This window comes from Mustela erminea, chromosome 1 (assembly GCF_009829155.1).
Source record: "Mustela erminea isolate mMusErm1 chromosome 1, mMusErm1.Pri, whole genome shotgun sequence".
Lineage (NCBI taxonomy): Eukaryota > Metazoa > Chordata > Mammalia > Carnivora > Mustelidae > Mustela > Mustela erminea.
The window spans coordinates 35,301,826-35,322,292 of NC_045614.1; the positions used below are offsets into that span (position 1 = coordinate 35,301,826).

Consider the following 20,467-nt stretch of genomic DNA (forward strand, 5'->3'; position numbering starts at 1 on the left):
AAGGAGAAAGACAGCATGTGCAGCCCAGCCACTTCCACTGCCTTTCCTTTGGACTGTGCTCTCCCAGCCCTCCCCTCTGGGTCCGTGGTGCCTGCGACTCGGTGTGTCTGGGGTTCAGAGTAAGAAAGATCACTCTCGGTATACAAGGTGCACCTTTGCCTTCTTCATCAGTAATGAAAGTGATACTCTGGTCTCTTAGACCTCTGACATATTTCTCACCAGATTCCCCAGATGGGGAAGGAGCCATTGGGTCTCCTGAAAGACCCCAACAACATGGACCAGTGGGATGCCTGCCTTGCTAAGGGGCACTGAGTAACTTTTTCTTGTGTAAGGCAGCAGATGTCCAACATGGCAAACATTTCAGCTACTCACGTGAACCATCTAGAAGTAAAATGAAGATTCAAAGTGCCATATCTAGTAGATTGTCTGGAAACTTAAATATTCTACCTAAAAAACTTTCACTGCCCTAAGACCTTGGGTTAGGTCCTGTGAGACTTGGTGTAATGTTTAAGTGCAGCAGAGTTTAAACATTCAGAAGTGTTTATCGATTTAGACAATGAGAAGATTTAAGGCTCAATGACAGAGCAGGGTTTTCTCCAGCGTGTCCTCTGGTTTAATACTGCTGCTGATGAATTTAACACTAAGGAGGGTACTCGGGGAGAAGATGCCAGTGACGGGAAGGAGGAGAGGTGACAGACATCCACAGGAAGCGAAATCAGTCTCAGAAAAGGTGTATCCATGGGGCACAGTGAAGGAGGAAGGAGATGTAGAGAAAGCAAGGGGAGGAAGAGTGTGCAGAAATTGGGGACAGAGAGGGGAATAAGGATCAAGCACAGAGAGGAAAAGAGACGCACACTGGCCAAGAAGATATGGTCCCTCCTGGAGCCACATTCCACGGACCAACCACAGAACGAAAGGGGGAGTCAAGAGCAGGGAAAGGCGTTTCGGGCAGGCTGGAAGCTGAGCGGGGAGAACAGGTGTACCTTGCCTTAAAAGAGAGGAGGGATTGAGCAAGGAAGAGAAGAAAAAAACCTCGGTGCTGAGCAGCTGTTGGGAAATGTGCAAAGAGGCCAGGGACAGAGAGCCAACCCCTGGGCGCTGCTGGGCATCCACACTCACTCCGCCCGGGATCATGCCCCCACTCAGCCAGCGGACCCTTGTTCTCTGCTGACTCTGAGGGGAAGCAGCAAACCCTGAACAAAAACTTTCTCCAGCTAGTCAGCCACAGCAGTCTGACAGGAGTTAGAGGAATAATGGCGCCCTCCTCTTGGTCTCACACCCTCATAATCACCGAAGACTTGCAGAATGGATGCCACCAAGTGTGTGGAGACACAACTGAACACTCCCCGAACACTTTAATCTTGGAGGTTTCTTTTCCCCTTGGGCAGACCAAAGCATCATGTAGCAACTTTACTGTATCTGTGCTAAGAAAGAAACTTGATGTGCTTTGCTCTGACTGGGGCTCCAACTCGTCAGTATAGCAGAGATCAACAGTAAGGACCTGTCCACACCTGCCCACAAGGTGCTAGTCCATTGTTCCAGAAAGTAAAAGAAACAGGATACAAAGTTTCTGACTGAGAGATGTTTATGTTCTCAACAACTGTAAAGAGAGTTAAGGGCACATTTAGAGAGACTGACAAGGATAAGGAAGGGACCCACAAGGGACTCTTGTTTTGAAAGATTATTTGTCAAAAGAGAAGCAAAATGTTTATGTTGCTGAAACAAACTGTTTGGTACTGTATGGAAGAACCAAACCGGAAAGACTTGGCTAAGAAATAAAGAATCCAATCTACCAATCATCTAGGCTCATTACTGTTTATGGCTTAACTTGGAATCATAAGGAACACCTGAGAGAAAAGCAAATTTCTTTTCAGACTTATTTGAGATATAGAAGTTTGCTGCAGGGGTGCCTGGGTGGCTTGGTCGGTAAAGCGTCCACTTTCGGTTCAGGTCATGATCCCAGGGTCCTGGGATCGAGTCCCACATCAGGCTCCCTGTTCAGTGGGGAGTCTGCTTCTCTCTCTCCCATTGCCTGCAGCTCTACCTGCTTGTGCTTTGGCTAAAACAGCTTTGCACGCTGAGTACACGAAGGTGTTAATAAATGTCTGTACATTTTTCAAACTTGTCATGGGTTGGGCTACATTAACCATCCAGGTAACTTTTGTGCCAAGTATATATACAAGTTAAAGAGGGGTAAAAAAATGTCTCAGATTATTTGTTCTTTATTCATGCTAGAAACAACCGTGTACAAAAACTAAACCTGCTCCCCCCCCAAAAGACAACTGCTCGATTTACCTAGGAATCTTTTATATACAAATAGTCCTGTGTCTCAGCTGGTGAGTTCTGTTGTGATAAGGCAAGTAAATACATGTAATTATAAAATTACCATTTTCAAAGAGGAGAGTAAGCTCTTCCTTACCCCTGGTAAAACAAGTTGTACTTATACAGCTGAGAACAAAGATTTGTCCGCAAAATCCCACTAAATCAAGTCTCATTTGATTAATTAAAACTTCTTTCATCAAAACATTTCTAATACACTGTGTGTAGCAACAGAGTCTCGAAAATACGGGTCACAGATTAATGAGAATTATGGCAAGATCTTGGATCTTCCAAATGGCCATTTTGCAAGCAAGAAAAACTAGCTTCTTTATTTATAGGAAGTAGATGCTACTAACAAAACCTGTTATTGGTTTCTGAAATGCCTGTTATCTCGGTCATTTAATCTGTCATTTGTTTAGACTATATAGCCATGTGTCAGAGTGTCTGAAACTTAGCAAGTTAACAAATGTTAGCAATAACACTTATTTATTATTGTAATTCAGACCCCATGTAGAATTTGTCTGCCACACTCAGTTTTTATGTGTCACTGAGCTTTGTCACAGAGGCTGGGGTGATGGGTACCTTTTCCCATCTCCCTTTTCTTACCTGGATGACAGTGCACATTCTGGGGATGTGAACCAATTTTAATATGCGTATGAATAAATATAATTGAAAAATTCATCAGTTAAAGCAGAAAATTTCAGTGTTAAATCAGGTTAAATAGCAACTACCACTAGAATTGTCCAGAATGTTCCTGACTCTTCACTGACAAGTTGTTTGTTCAGAAAAAAGGATCCATGTCATGCACTAAGGTTGGGTAAAGCGTAGCTGCATGCACAGACATTTGTGGGAGGAGAATTTGTGTTCCAACCCAGAGAAAGCTAATGGAAAATCTATACGGAGTACAGAGAAATTCCTCCAAAGGTCCCAGTAGTTAGCAACTGTTCCCCACTGGAAGCGCTGAGAACAAGACTTCCTGTGACAGGACATTTTTGGTTTGGGTTGGTTTCTCCTTTAACCAAGTTGTACTGAAGGAGAACAATTTCTAAGACAGCAAGATCTGAGTGTGGTTTACGGAGGAACGTCAAAGTGGGTTGACCTACCCATTTTTCTATCACGTTTCTCCTTGGATCACTCCCCAGATTCCTCCCTCTGTACCTCCACATGTGTCCCATCTGACGTTACAGGCTTATCTCAACTAAGGATGACTAGACCACAACGTAATACTTTCCCATTCTCTCTAGCGAGTTCCCACTTCTGACTTGCCGCAGTCCATCAACCGTGCCATCCTGCATTCTCATGGTCATTAGATTTAAAACCCAAATGTCCCTCTTTTTCTCTCTCATTTCCTTTCCTATCTCTGCTACTGTCTACTCGACTTCTAATTCTACATGGCAAACCTGTCCAGGTTTCTAGTTTCCAGCTAATGTTGTAAACTCTGACTACGGACATGATTTCAACTTTGTTTTTGTTTTTGAAGATTTTTTTTTTTTTTTTTTAGTGTATTTGACAGAGATCCCAAGTGGGCAGAGAGGCAGGCAGAGAGAGAGAAAGAGAGAGGGGGAAGCAGGCTCCCCGCTGAGCTGAGCAGAGAGCCCGATGTGGGGCTGGATCCCAGGACCCTGGGATCATGACCTGAGCCAAAGGCAGAGGCTTTAACCCACTGAACCACCCAGGTGCCCCTGGTTTTTTTTTTTTTTTTTAAATTTATTATTTTTTTTCAGTGTTCCAAAATTCATTGTTTATGTACCACACCCAGTGCTCCATGTAATATGTATCCTCCATAATACCCACCACCAGGCTTACCAACCCCCTACCCCTCTCCCCTCCAAAACCCTCAGTTTGTTTTAGTCATACTATGTTGTTGCAAAGCCATTACTCTCTCCGGCACAGGCTTCTGAGCTACCCAGATCCTAGGTTTCAGGTTATACCACTTTTATGGTCCCAGTACCAACTGTCAAGTATGGAACAGATCTCATGCCTTGCTTCTGATTCTTTACCAAATTCCCTCTCCTTTCCTTTCCAATGATTCAAATCTTACTTATTTCCATGCTCATCTTGGAAACTCTCCTTTTATAATATCTCTCTGCTAACTCACATCTTTAAATGTACTATAATTATAGTAGTCAATGTTGAATAAGCTTAAAAAGGAGACTATGCCAAAGAAAGTGGGCTGAGCTACACAGGCACTCAGCTTAAGGGACACATTTTAAAGAAGTCTCCACTCCCTTAACATAAAGAGCACTGGCTTGGTTTTTATTTAGTTCCTTTTACAGGGCCTTCAGGGGTAATACCGTCATGGATTTTCTTCATTTTGTTATTTCTGATCAGTGTCAAGAGCAGAATGAAAGCAGAATTCTTTGCTTTTCTCTTGTACCAACACAACATGGGGAAAGGTCTGATTTGGTGTGGGCTGTTGGTTTCCCAGAAATCACATATGGAGATTAGTGACCTTGATACAAACCATGTTGAGTGTGAGACACATTTTTCACACAAGAGGAAGAAATGAACACCAGTAGGACTCCAGAAATGTTGAAAGCTCCCCTGCTTTTGGTATCTTGATAAAAGGTCCTCGATGTTCCTAACGGGATAGGGGTCATTCCAAGGGAGGAGAGGAGGGGCAACGAGGTCACCAAGCATATTTTTAGACTACAGAAATTTGGGGGGACAGTATTCTTTTTGAGTTCATCTCAAATCATCACATGCAATTCTCCATGGTACACTGCATGGTGGACACTGAAAGGTATTGATATTTGCAAACATGCTGGTGGCTCTCTGGGATGCCCCAGTGGTCATCACTACTAAGACAAAAGCAGTCTATTAGGGCCAACACCCATTAACATTTTGTATCTATTATCTTGTATTATTCATTTTTTTTCTTTTTGTTGTATTTCCCCATTTATCTAATAACTAACATGGCTGTTTCTATTTCTACACATTCTACTTAATATCTAAAGCTCAGTGACCCAAACAGTATTTATTATGTTAATTAATGATTTTTAAAAACCACAAACATCTATTTTGGAAGTGCACTAACTTAAAAGATACAAATCTGGGGCACCTGGGTGGCTCAGTGGGTTAAAGCCTCTGCCTTCGGCTCGAGTCATGATCCCAGTGTCCTGGGATTGAGCCCTGCATCGGGCTCTCTGCTCGGTGGGGAGCCTGCTTCCTACTCTCTCTCTGCTTGCCTCTCTGCCTACTTATGATTTCTGTCTGTCAAATAAATAAATGAAATCTTCAAAAAAAAAAAAAGATACAAATCTGATTGTCTAAGAAATTGGGAAATTGCAAAGTTTCTTCCTAGTAGCTCTAAGACAGCAAGATAGACCTCTGAGGCAGGCAATAGAGATTATTAGAGGAAAAAATATCAGATATGGTATTTTGCTTAGTGCAGCATGTGTATTATCCAGAAACACAAAATACAGATATAGGAGAGGGGTCATTTAATACTTCTGGAACACTAAGTGCAGTGAGAAAATAAAAGAAATGCTCCTTGTTAAGAAAAAAATAGTGAAGTAGAAAAGTAAAGTGGAGTAACTTTGATTTCTATGAATGCACTCACAATAAATGATGATAGGCCTCTGCTGAACCATTCAAGCATACAAGGGATCACAAGAAAGAAGGAGCCCACCGAAGTATACACTCATTTCTAAGCAACAGACGCGAGTCTAATCTGCTTCAAGAGACTTGCTCCCTTTGAAGAACACAATCAGCACTGACTTTTAGAACCTGAGGGTTACTGGTCACTTGGACCCTGAAAACACTGTGACATCCACAGTGAATTATACATACTCTGATGACGCCACTAACTTCTTGATCAGTTTTTTCAATGCAGCTTTGCCAGTAATCTTTCCTTTTATTGAAATTATTTTTATAGTGATCAATTATGTCACATTTACATTTTTAAGGAGGTTTAATTCATTCATATGTTTTAATGTCCGTATTAAACTTTGCCAATGGGTGCTCCAGCTACTTCCATTTCCTTTGTGACCATATTTCTTTCAAGTCCATATGGTGCAGACCTACATCTGTGAGGCGGCAAGTCTCAGGGAGAAAAGGAGAATGGCAGAGAGTGAGAGGAAGAAGAAACAGAAAGAGGCAAACAGAAAACAAAACAAAACAAACAGACTGGAGCTGCTCTGGGACCTTGACCTCAAAGGACAGGGATACAAAGAGCGGGTCAAAATGTCCCTGGACTTGATCTTGAGGGGAAGAAGGTCTCTAGGGAATTATGGCACCAATACAGAGGTTGGGGAAGAGCCTCTGTATTGTCCCAAGAACAGCACCGCAGAATTCTGCTGGGGCTGCTTAGTCACTGTAATCTGAACTTGCTGAGCAGGTGGACGGCCTTTTGCACAGGTTCTCACGCTGGAGGGCCTGTTTTTGCTTCTCCGCTACAGTAGTTTTCAAAGCTTGGTCCACGGAATCCTGGGGGAAGTCCCTGACGCAAAAACTATTTTTTTTTTTTTAAAGATTTTATTTATTTGACAGACAGAGACCACAAGCAGGCAGAGAGGCAGGCAGAGAGAGAGAGAGGAGGAAGCAGGCTCCCCGCTGAGCAGAGAGCCCGACATGGGGCTCGATCCCAGGACCCTGGGATCATGACCCGAGCCGAAGGCAGAGGCTTTAACCCACTGAGCCACCCAGGCGCCCCAAAAACTATTTTTATAATAATAACAACAACACTCTGTTGGCACTTGCACTGATGAAGGGTAGGTAAAATAACTGGCATGTTACCATGGACTCAAAGGCATGGCACTGAGCTGTAGGAATGGCCACCGTATTTTTACCACCATGCACTTGCAATAAGAAGTTGCCACTTGCAGGTAAGAATGTCCTTGATGGACAGTAAAGGAATATTAATTTTATTAAATCTCACCTGAGCACAGGTCTTTTGAATACTCTGAGTGACCGTGGGGCACGTACACATAAAACAAGTCTGCTGTATCCTGAACTGTTATGGTTGTTCTAAAACATGCATTTGTGCAACTGTCTGAGTAGCAAGTTACACCACCCACTTCTCTATGGAACATTATATTTTCTTGGAAGAACGACAGACACACTGTGGTTATCCTGACTTAGGAATGTGGTACCCATTTTCTCCAAAATGAGTGAAGCCAGGCTGTCACTTCGAGGAAAACAGCTGACCGATGTGTGGATGATGATAAAATCTATACTTTATTTAAAGTGAAAATCAGATTTCTGGAAAAGTTGCATCTACCACCTTGACAGCATCCCAATATTTAGACGTTTTGCTGATGAGAATGGTGTGATATGAACAAATGTGAACTTTTTGATATTGTATGTTGAAATGCGCCAATCTTTGGATGATCTGCATAATTCTGTTATTTTCCATTTGCATGGTACTGCAAACCATACATGTAGAAGATCCGCTTAATGTTTAGGACAGATCAGCAGATTTTATTTATTTGTCTGTCAGAGAGAAAGTGAGAACACAAGCAGATTCCCCGCTGAGCAGGGAGCCCTGACTCAGGGCTCGATCCCAGAACACTAGGATCCTGACCTGAGTCAAAGGCTCACTCCTAACCAATTGAGCCACCCAGGTGCCCCAGATCAATGGATTTTAATATAAGAGTAAGAAAAATCCTCTGAAATAGTTTCAGATTTATATACTAATCTTTAAAAAGAAACTACTACTTACTAACTTTAGTGTAGTACCAATGAAGAAAGAAAACTCACAATTACATGAAATGGTTATTAAAAACCCCTCCCTTTTTCAAATGACCTCTGTAAGGCCATATTTTCCTCACATACTTCAGCCAAAACAACATATTGCAACAGATATAATGCAGAAGCAAATATTAAGCTAGATAGTAAATAAAGGGATTTGTAAAAATATAAAATAGTGCTGCTATTCTCACTAAAATTTTTATGATATTTTTCATGAAATATGCAGCACAATATATTTGTATATAAAGTATACAATATAAAATTATTGTTGAAAAAGTATTTTAAAAATTCCAAGTAGTTATACTCATTACCAAATTAATTTATTTTTTCTACAATTTAATTAATTATGTAATCAATTAATACCAACAGTTGTAACCCAAAATTAACCTTAGCCCTTTAGGATCCTCAATTTTAACACATAAAAGAGCCCTAAGACCAACGTTCAACAACCATTGCTCTTCCATGATGAATAAATCTTGGGGTAGCATTTCTCAGAGTGTTTCAAAGCACTAATTTTATGAAGTGATTCATAATTCAAAACCCCACCCTGGAATGAGTGTGGAAAATATGGAGAATCATAACCTATGCCATTCTTTCTTTTTTTAAAAGATTTTATTTATTTATTTGACAGATAGAGATCGCAAGTAGGCAAAGAGACAGGCAGAGAGAGAGGAAGGGAAGCAGGCTCCCTGCTGAGCAGAGAGCCTGATGCGGGGCTCGATCCCAGGACCCTGGGATCATGACCTGAGCTGAAGGCAGAGGCTTTAACCCACTGAGCCACCCAGGCGCCCCAACGTATGCCATTCTTGGAGAGAATCCGTCCTTACTAGCTTGTTAGAGACTCAGAGAAGTATTTCTGTAGAGCATCTGTTTCACCTTATTTAACCCAGTGATTCTATATGTTGTCTTAGGAAGTCTATACTGCAAAACCCACTGGCACCTGATCTTGGGCACTGGAGAAGTCTACCATGACTCACCTTCCAGCCGGACAACCAGGGGCACCTTGAGTTCCAGCTCCCGGCAGGCTTTGGTGATTCCATTGGCAATGATGGCACAGTTGACGATTCCACCAAAAATATTGACAAGGATGGCTTTCACCTGAAGTCAAAAATAGGAAGGTGCCCATCAAAATGCTGTTGGCTGACATTCTCAAAATTAACTGCCTGAGCAATAGACAATTAGAATAAGACTTGTTGTTGTTGTTGTTATTGTTTTTAACCACAGAATATAAAATGTAGAACAAAATGCCCAAAAAAGGTTAAAAAAGTAAAAACTTAGTACTGAATGAGTAAATAGCAATATATATCATGACCATATTAATTCATATTCTCCCATCACTCAATTCTCTGAACTCAACATGGAATCAATCAACACTCATTTATTACACTGCTTTTTCTTATATTGTTGTCTAAAACTGTTCCTTTATGAGTAGTGTCATTTAAAATTTTATGAACTTATTTCTTTCCCTCCCCCATGCTTTATTAAATTTTTATTTGTCATCGTGCCTTAGGGAATATTTAAAAAGTAGGAAGTTAGTGATTATTTGCTGTTTCGTTTTAGTAGGTAAAGATTTAAGCTTTTCCATGCTTCCTTAATACCTCTTTGATATGCAAGAGGTATATTCTCAAAAACCAGAAATAGTTTAATTATCTTAGATAACAACATTTTGATTAAAAAAAAAATGAGCCCCAAAAGAATGAGATACAAGCTCATACCACAAGTAAGGATCTGAAGAAAGTTAAGCCAGTGACTGGAATTTTTCAGAAATGTAAATTTAAACCCATCATGTTAACCTGTTTGTACATATTTCATATTCAAAGTCATGTGGACCAAAAAAAAAGAAAAGACTCATTCTGACTTGATAAATAGGTATAAGAAAATCCTGTATAATTAACATGAAGAACAAGATAATGAAGAGAATTCATTACCTAGATTAATTGATAACACCCATAGAAAATGGTTATTCATCAAGCTGGAGGCATCAAAATTCCAACGATGGCATCACAATTAAATTAGGGTACACAAAAGCATATATGTGTGTGCAGCACGCCAGTTTAAATCCTGTTACTTCAATATGCTAAATTAACTACACAAACAGGAGAGATATGAGGAGGGACCTCTCGGTGGTTCAGCCGGTTCAGCATCCAGTTTTTGGCTGTCTCAGCTCAGGTTATGACCTCAGGGTCATGAGACTGAGCCCTGCATAGGGCTTCGCGCTCCGTGGGGACTCTGCAGATTCTCTCCCTCAGTTCCTTCCCCCACTCTCTCTCACAATTAAATAAATCTTAAAAAAAAAAAAAATGCAAGAAAAGAATGCTTTCCATGTGTTCCCCATTTAACTGTTTCAGAAAGTATCCGATGTGAACACTTAGTTTAAATATTGATTCTTGCCTGAACCCTATTCAGTAAGTCCAGTGGAGGTTAGCCCTCTGTAGCTGATAAAGCTCCAAGGTCACACAGAGAACATGTTGCAGTGGTGAGGCTCAAAGTCATCCATTCATGCCAGATACTACCACTGGAATCCTGGGCTTCACACCCAGGTACTTCATACCCCCTCTCCTGAACATGGCTTCCTTATCTAAAAGGCGTGAGTAACAGTACCTAGTCTACAAGGTTGTTGAAAGGCTTAAATGAGATAATACATATAAAATGTTTAGTACATTGCCTGTAAAGAAATTAACGGATATTTATACATACATTTATTTCAACAAGCAACAACAAGAGTGGACAAGTTACCTAGGCAACAGGTAAGAAATAAGAAAACCCCTCCCAGTACTCTACAGCTATGTTGAATTAGAACAGAATGGAGGCACATGCTTAGTGACGCTCAATAAAAGGCAAAGTCTTAAGAATAAAGTAAATGAGCGATATTTTTCAAACCAATTAGAGATGGGGGCCACTCCCCAACAGAAACCTCCCATTACCATTCACAGCAGGCTGACTGGTAAGCAGAAGCTTGCTTTCTAATGACAGCTATTAAATGTTGTTAGCAATGAGGCTTGGTGCAGCAGTAGTTTCCAAATAGCTGTGGGATGGAGAGGCAGTTGCCAAAACAATGGAATAAAAAACACTCAAAGGCAATAATGACTCTACGGGGTCCCAGAGAGAAACTCGGGGACTGCTGAGGCTCATTCAGGTTTGTGCACGAGGACAAGGCTTTTCCAGTGAGGTATACACGGCCACCTGGACAGGGCTGCCACGTTTCAAACTGTACATTCTTTAAGGATGAATTCAGAGGTCACCCTGCACCCCCATCCCCAGTGTGCAACTCCCTTGTGGAGGTTACCTTTGTGCTCCTCCATGGCAGGACCTTGTGGGGACAGCTAGCATAATCCACGACAGAGCACACTCATCTACTAAACAGTGGTTTCAAGAGTGAATGGATTAAATTAATTTCAGTAGATGTTTAATGACCATCCTCCTTGTACTGGGTACAGAGTGAAGGGCTTAGGATATGCAGATGAATAAGATACCACCATCGTCCTCAAAGAATTCAAAGACTAGTTGGAGAGCCCAGACCAGTAAACTGGTGATTACAATCCAAGATCTGCAGATGCCTCATACAACGAAGACCAGGGTGGGGTCAGCGGTCCAGACTGCTACCATCAGAGAGGTGATGTTCTGGTCCGCAAAGAAAGGGAAAGAACAGGAAGTCAGGTAGCCAAGAGCAGCCAGGATGAAGGCCAAGATCAGTTACCCAACTTTGTTTGCTCGGGATTACAGGCTAAATAGGGAAGCAGCCCAAGATTGTATGGGTTACAGACTCGCAGCTGCTAAAGGCCGGGGATGAGAACTTGGCTCTTTTTGCTTAGTCCTTCCCTTTTCAGAGCTGGGTGAAGGCAGGTGTTGAAAGTAACTGCCTTTGGAGGGGGCTGAGAAGGCGGTCATGGGACAGGCAAGGAGTGACAGAGGGAAAGAAGAAGGAGCACATGAGCAAATGTGAGCTAAGAGATACAGTCCACGTGAGAGTGTAAGAGAGGGAGGCAGGAGGGACAGAGGAAGGGGAAGAGAGAGAAAGAGAGGGAGAGGCTGAGAATGCAAAAGGGAGAGAGAGGGAACGCAGTGTGGAAGAAAGGAGACTGTGGAACCAATACTAACAATGCAGTTAGGACTTCTACGAGAATACCACGACAGCAGTACTCACGGGCTGCTTAGCTCAGGAAAAGGGGATTGCTTAGAACACCGGCTGTGCCACAGAGCACGGAGAGGAAAATCACCACCCGGGGTGGAGGGAAGACCCCACTCCACCCGAGACGATGCCATTCTCTTCCACTATAAAGTAATTTGCTGCAGTCACGCACTTTAGCGGAAATCTGATTTAAGGTTTTCACTCTGGGCCAATTTCTCTAATTAACGACTGTAATCTACAATCTCAAACTGACAATGAAATTAAGACGGTTTGAAAATGAAAGCCTCGTGACATCATTATTATTATTATTTAGCATTTATAAACCATGTCCAATTTTCGATGTGTGCCTCACGTGTGCACTCATTATTACAATCACTAACTGCTGTTCCGTGACAATACCAACAGCAACTCCGAGCAGTCTTTTTGTTTTGTTTTGTTTTCGTGGCAAAGAGAACATTGGGGAAAACAAAACAAAACAAAAAAGTCAGTGGTTAGGTCTATTTAGGTACCAAGAGACTTTCCCGGAAGATTCCTAAGAGCTTTTACGAACAGGCTTTTCCGAATTCTCAGATGAGAATGACAAGGGTTGCTATTTACAGTTCCAGAAAAGTTAAAGATCATCCAGTAAGGCAGATCCGGGGCCAGAAACACCGCCCAGGTCCCCAGCCGCCTGACGGCGACTCCCGCGGCGAGGTCTGCGGCGGCCGTTGGCAGCTGTGCAAGTGATCCGACAAGCCAAATGCAGGTTTTTCAAATGTCTCTCTCTCTGTGTTTGGCTTTGCAAAATATACTCTGGTTTCAGATTTTAGTCCACAATTAAAAGTAAAGAATGAACTTCAAAAGAAGAAAAGCTATCACCTTCGGTATTTATCAAGCTCTTTCGACCCTGAATAAACAAACCAGCCAACGGAATCACTACTAAAACCCTTTTTGGCAACATCATCTTGAGTATTTGATGTACATTAGGAACCCCAGACAGATTACAGTCACACAAACACTAATATTTTTGGATACTTTTAGATAAGTCCTATGACCAAACTCTCCTTTAGGATTTGGCCTCAAAGACAGATAATGGTAAAGGATAACACATTGTGTATGTGTGTACGGTAAGAGTAGGAGTTCCATGGGAACTGGGAGTTCTCTGCACCTATTTATAAAATGCTGTTTGAATGTGTACTTTGAGGGCAAAGTGTCCATAAGAAATCAAGAGTAGTAACAGTTATAAACAACAACAGCTAATGCTTGCCAGGCATTTAGCAGATGGTAGACAGGGTTCTAATTATTCTACATGTATTAACATGTTTAACAAATGAGTAGTATATGAGGTAGGCATGATTATTTTTCCCACTTTACAGGTAAGGACCCTGAAGGTACTGAAGACCTGGAGAATCACTGGGGCTACTGCCTCATCTACAGGTCAGATGTCTTTCAGAGCCAGCAAACCGACCGACGACCTACAATATGTGCCGGACTGTTTTCCCCATTCATCGTCTCGCTGACTCCGCTGCCAGCATGGGAGGAGGGGGACCGCCTATCCCATTCACAGATGAGGAAAGGCAAGTTCAGAGAGACACAGACAACCACGTACCAATGATGCAGCCAGCATATCATCAGGATCAAAAATTCAGTTTTCTTCTACTTTTTTTTTTTTAAGATTTTATCTATTTGACAGAGAGAGAGAGCGCGTGCACCAGCGGGGGAGCGGCAGGCAGAGGGGGAAGCAGACTCCCTGCTGAGCGGAAAGCCCGATGGGGAACTTGATCCCAGGACCCTGGGATCATGACCTCAGCCTAAGGCAGACTAGCTTAGCTGACTGAGCCACCCCGGCATCCTATCCTGAACTTTTAATGAGATGCAAATATTGCCAGATTGCTCAATGAAAAGTGAGTCATTTATTCAAAATAAACTTTTGAGGGCCTACTCTTTGCTGGGCACTCTTCTAACTATTGAGTATAGCCAGTAGCTAATATGACAAAACATATTTGAAGAAAAAAAGAGATAAAAATGTTCTATATTTATATCTAAAATTGCAAGCTATAGTAAGAGTTATCAGGGGGAGGGAAATGGAGGGTACTCTGAGATCACAGGACAGCGCCCATGTTACACGGAGTAGTCAGGGAGGGCCTCTTATAGGCAGACTTGAACCTTAAATATGAAGGACAGTCAGGAATAGACTATGGAAATTAAGAGAGTGATGAAGAGAAAGTACCTCCAGACAAGAGGATATCATAGGCAAAGGTAGAGGGGAGGAAAATAACATGGTGGATTTGAGAAACGGAATAAACCCAGAGTCTCACGTACCTAGAGCTTGAGAAGTGGAGTCATGGGAAATGAGATGGACCACCCTGGCTGGGGCCAAATGACACAGACTCATCACAGAATAGACACCATGAGAAGGAGTTTGAGAAGCCTCTGGTTTCAAAAAGGCTCAGCCTTCAGGGATGATGGGAAGGGAATTATCATGCATTCAGCATCCACAGTATATTACATTTAGTTTATAAGATGGGTTTAATGGCCTCCATTTTATGAACTAATGGAGGCTCACAGAGTTTAGGGTCTCCTACCTGTTAAGAAGTTACAGTTCAAACCAACGTCTATTTCACCACACCATAATAGGTCGGCAATTTTAGGGGTGCTACTGATAAATACTATACATACAGGGCCTGGCAAACATTCTCTTAAGGCATTGTTGGTAAATATTCTAGGCTTTGTGGACCAGGCTGTGTCCCAACTACCCAACTCTCCCATTATGGCATGAAAGCTGTCACAGACACTATGTAAATGAATGAGGGTGACTGTGTTGCAATAAAACTTTATTTACAAGAACAGGTGGGCCACGTACCAATGATGTAAAACTTTATTTACAAGAACAGGTGGGCCAGATTTGGCCCATAAGCCATAGTTTGCCACGTCCTGGCATAGACATGATTTGATTCATGGTTAACCTCAAGTTCACTGTAACCACCACTCCATCGCCTCTGCATCATTTGAAATCGCTCCATAGAACTTTTCATATTTTAAGTTCTCTTCCTTTGCCACACCATGTTCTTGCCACCACTGTAGTAGTGGCTGATTGAATAAATGTGTCCTCCAACTATAATATCATTTCTCTGAAACAAATTCTGTAGCTTGCTCAAGTTCATAAGATGTCTTGAATGCCTTTTCTTTATTCTTTTTCTCTCCCTAATGTTGGCTGGAAGCAAATAAAAAAGACTTCACCAATAAGCAAGCCATTCTATAACTGTTATTGTAAATGGTTAAGTACAGTGCTGCTTTTAAAACACATTGTAGTATATACATTAAGCACAGTAAGTGCAGCTACTGGGTTTGGCCTCTACTTGTTCTAATTCAGCATGCTAACTTGGTCCCATTACAGTAGGCAATGCTGAGAAAAACCAAGCAAGCATGTTTAGATTAGGCGAGATAAGAACATTTTTTTAATCACATTATTTTAATTCTGAATGTTGTTGTTCTTGGTTAAGCATCTGTTTTTGTTAAACTGCTTTTCTCTTTTTTGTTGTTTTTCTTTTCCTACTGAATTCTAATCATGCCTTCTAATCCATTGGCAGCCAACGAAGGAAAATAAATGGTGAAGGAAATTAGATGCAGCTTGGATAATTGATGTTTGTATGCCTGGCTTTAATAAAAATACTCTGCTAAATGAGAGGGGAGTCTAAATGGATTCAGTCAATAAGGAAGTGACTCAGGTGAGGAATTCAATCTTGGGTTTTGTTGTAAACTTACAAATAAGCCGACAGCTCAGTTCAATGGGGATGAGCTGCCCTGCCTTGCTTTTCTACTTTTGGTTTGTTCTTAAAATTTGAAATTATTTTCTTTCGTATGACTTCAAGCAGTAGGTTCGCTGGGTTTAAGCAATGACCCTCCAAATTGCTAGGAATGATATGAGAACAAAAGTATTTCTTGAAGAACTCTCTTTCTTACTCTGCCTTCTTAATTTCTTTCATTTCTTAGTGAGTTCACACAATCCAGCCTGAATCATCTCGGAATCAAAAGACAGTATCTTAAACATCACCCTTCACATCAAACATTTTGGCATTTTTAATTAATCAATCGGATAAACCCATTTTATTCCAACTTTGCAATTAGTTATTCCAAAACTGGTAACACGGAAATAGCACGTGTGCGTGAAAAATATTTGGATGGAGAGCCACGTTTCCATTAGGTGTGACCTCTAAGAACAGCCAGAATGAATGGAGAGAAATGCGTCTAATTTGTTCTTGATCTACGCTCTTCTTCCTGAATTCCCTCTTTAGTTATATCCTGCAATCTTCTCCTCATTAAAATAAGTAAAATGGTACAGAGGAATAACATGCATTGCATGTTAGTTTTCCTAGGTGCTAGTAATTATGTACTAAACTTCCCCTAGGAAGTGAGCTGAGGCTCACAGAGCTTCAAATAACTTGTTCAAGGGCACGGAGCTGGGAAGCAATGGAGCCATGAATTGGACCAAGCCAGCTTGACTTGAAAGCCCATGATCTTTCTCCTCCCTCTAGCTGTCTCTCTATAACCAATGACTTCCATGATTAGTCAAAAGCCCTAGCTTTACTTTGCTTCTATTCTAAATTTCAAGGGTACATTTTCTGAGTCCTATATTCTGGTGCCCACTATTTCTTGATTTCAAATCTCAGTGCCCTATTAAAATGGATCAGAGGTAAGATATGTTTTAGAGTTTTGTGGACCAAGAGGGTTTTAGTTCTGTACCACCCAAAGTTTCCTCTTTACTGGTAAAAGAGTACAGAGCCTGTGGTTTGCAGTTCCTACTTAGATGGGATTATAAAGTGATGGTGATGGCGTAAGAGTGGATCCTGGCCCTCAAAACCTCAGTCTGTCCTGAAAGAGATGTCTCTGCAAACCCTTCCCTGCAGACTGATAAGCCTTCTTGCTCGTTTCTGTCATGCTGAAATTTATCCCTTTGCCCCTGTTATTATTGTTAGAATACAGAAATATTAAATATTTCTAATAAGGATCAGTAAAATTCTAGTGGAGAGTTACATCATTTGAAACAATTATCGATACAGATTTTAAGTATTAGGTAATGGAATGGTCATTGGAAGGTACAGTAACTCTGTTGGGCTATTTGGGGTACTGTGTTGAGAACAAGGTTAGGGCCATGACCTAGTTCAGTGGGAAGGATTTACCAGCTATAAACAATGCCTGCCATGGCAGTGGAGGAAAGAGTCAAATCGGATATGTGATGTTGTATGTTTGTCTCTTTAATCTTGGGGTCATATAACACAAATTCTGATAATCAGAACTAAAAGGTTTAGTGTTAACATTGCCATTCCTTTACAAAGAAAATATTAGACAGTAAGTAAACCTAATTCACATCCAGCATAATCACTATAATTTCATTAATTATGTATGTTTGAGTGTATAAACCCCCCCCCAAATGATTATCAACTTTCAGCACTAGATAGGCCAAAGCCACCTTCCATAATGAAAACTGGCAATTTAATTTTTTATTTATGGGGGGGGGAGCAGAGGGAGAGGGAGAGAGAATCTCAAGCAGGCTCCACACCCAGCACGAAGCCTGATGTGGGGCTCCATCTCACAACCCTGAGATCATGACCTGAGTCGAAATCAAAAGTCAGATGCTTAACCGCCTGAGCCACCCAGGTGTCCTGGTTATTTTAACAGGTTAAAAAAAACACAATGAAACCTCACCATAGAAATTATAAAGCCATACTCTCTCCCCAGATGAGCGCCTGTTAAAAAGTGAAAGCTTGCCAGTGTGTGTTCTGGGATGCTCTAGGCCTATGTTATGTTTTATGAAAAAAGTTCTCTGATCAAACAGTATGGATTCTAGCTTATGAAAGCTTTAGCAAACAATCTGTGTTCGAAGTTGCAACATCCTATTTTAGTCATTTTCTACAAAGTCAAAGGGATGGCAATTTGATCTCCAGTGAGTTCAGGAGGTGGTGTATTGAGTATCTGAATGGCACAGAGACCTAAGGTCCTTCTCCCCAAAGACACCAATCATGTCACGATTTGGATGATTTTTATACGTGAGTGTCTGCAAAACTCGAAGGCTTTTGTAATCAAGAACACCAACCATGAATGCCAAGGCCAGTCCAAGGATCCTCATCAATACAAATGGTTCCCTACTTGCTAGTAAACCCTGCGGCTGGGGTTAAGTCAGCTATTAACAGGAAACCGAAAAAGGGAAAAAAAAAATCTAAAGATGGAAATATTGGTTGGCATTATAAGCAGGCACAGGAGACAAGGACGTAAAAGGACTGGAGAATACAGATATTTGACGGAACAGCACAGATATGTTTTTTATCGTTTGCAGAGACATTTCCCACATCCTCTTGAACTCAGAATCAGAACCATTGTTAAGATTACAAAAAGCACTTAGACACCTAGAATGGCAAATGTAAGGTTCTTTTTGAGTGTCATGTGTTCAAAATAGCTCTTGCAAAAACTTTTATGATGTATAATTTGGCCACAGAGCTATCTGAAACTAAAAGAGAAAAAATAAAAATGAGCAAGGAGATTTTGTTTTTAACCTGTTCACCAGGAAGCATCAAAAGGCTTTAAAAAAAAAAAAAAGGCATATAATTCTCACTCAAGAAATCAGCTATTAGAATTGACTGTTAACAAATATTTTGGTTACAAAACTGCTTTCCCAGCTTAACAGATAATTGCTTTCAAGGCAGGATACTCATTGCTCATAACGTAATATCTATATATTATTGGTAATGGGAGCAACATTGGTGAAGATTAAGAATATTTATTGGCACATTCTTTCTGAGAAACATTTTGTCCAATCATTTCAGATTTATGTCTTCTTGATGAAGGTGAATATGTACTCTCCATCATCATTTGTTAGAGAGTTAATATAGAGAATACCCATAAAATTGGCAACTTGGTAGAAGACCCATTTATTAATCTATAAACAGGATGTCTATCTATCTATTGTTGCAATATAATAATCTTCACAGGGTAACTGTTCCAATAAGAAAGGGGGAAAAATACTTTCACGGATGATTTCTTTGCCTGTATTCATGACTGACATCAATTAAAAAAAAATTAGCTAAGCAGACAGAGCAAAAACTTAGGACCACACAGATTTACACTTCATGCCATAGAGAAATGAAGATAAATTTAGTTAATAGCAAAACCCACTGTTTCTGTAAATAACAAGTCTAGTGTAAGATGAAGGTGGCCTATATTGATTCTGTGATGCTTCATACATCTGTTCAGATTAAACTATCTGATTATTTAGTTTTCTGGAGAAACAAAGAATTTACAAAAATTTGTATCAAAACCACTAATAGATAAATACGTAACTTGGAAAAGTCAAAATATAAGTTTCCAACTAAGATCTTTGTAAGTTACAAGTTATTTATTAGGTACTAAAATTTAAAGTAAAATTTTCACATAAAAATTATGTTATCATTTTTAAATAAAATAAAACACATTTTAAAAACACATACATATGTTTCTTCTCATAACAGATCTTTCCAATATATTTGTGAAAATCAGTTTACTGCCAAAGATTTTTTCTGTAAGTACTTGCTTCCAGTTTATTTTCTAAATTCCCACCGTTTGTTCATCCCAGTAAAAGGACCTCAATCTCAAACGTCACACCCAGAATCTTAAACACAAAACCGTCATTAAAGATACTATAATACAAATATAGTATGATAATATAAGATAAAATAATACTTCTTTTTTTTTTTAAGATTTTATTTATTTATTTGACAGAGAGAGAGAGATCACAAGTAGGCAGAGAGTCAGGCAGAGAGAGAGAGAAGCAGGCTCCCCGCTGAGCAAAGAGCCCGACGCGGGGCTCGATCCCAGGACACTGAGATCATGACCTGAGCCGAAGGAAGCGGCTTAATCCACTGAGCCACCCAGGTAACCCGATAATATAATATTTCTTAGCATCAAAAAGTTTCAATCAAGCAAAACAATATGAAACAACAAAACCTCCAAGAAAGTTACCCATTAAAACATCTGTAATTATAAAAATCAACATCCCATTTGATTTAGGGTTCCTCTAAATTGCCTGGGCAGAACTGATGCCTTGTAGTATTTAAGATCAGGAGGAGAGGAATCTATGGAATTCATTTTTCAACTCCTAACAGCATCTGATATCACTGTCACCAAAACCATCCTGAGCTATAGACAATATTCTAAAATTACTGATCTCACTGCCTGACCTTGCTGTCATCTGTTGTGTGGAAGTCTGATTCATTTATTTAGTGGTTCAGCAAATGTCAGAATACCATGTCTGGAGCAGATTATTCCCCCCAACCTGCTAGGAAGGAAATGTAACAAAACTCTTTTTTCCTCAAAGTG

At 40.7% G+C, this 20,467-nt stretch overlaps 1 protein-coding gene across 2 annotated transcripts in view; it reads right to left on the bottom strand.

The window, feature by feature from the left end:
* The window catches only part of SUCLG2 (succinate-CoA ligase GDP-forming subunit beta), a 266,471-nt gene that overhangs the window by 12,430 nt on the left and 233,574 nt on the right, over nucleotides 1-20,467 (bottom strand). For both annotated transcript variants that reach the window (XM_032324636.1, XM_032324626.1), the window contains exon 10: nucleotides 8,988-9,108. In XM_032324636.1, coding sequence (XP_032180527.1) covers nucleotides 8,988-9,108 — 121 coding nt within the window. The remainder of the gene's footprint in view (nucleotides 1-8,987; nucleotides 9,109-20,467) is intronic.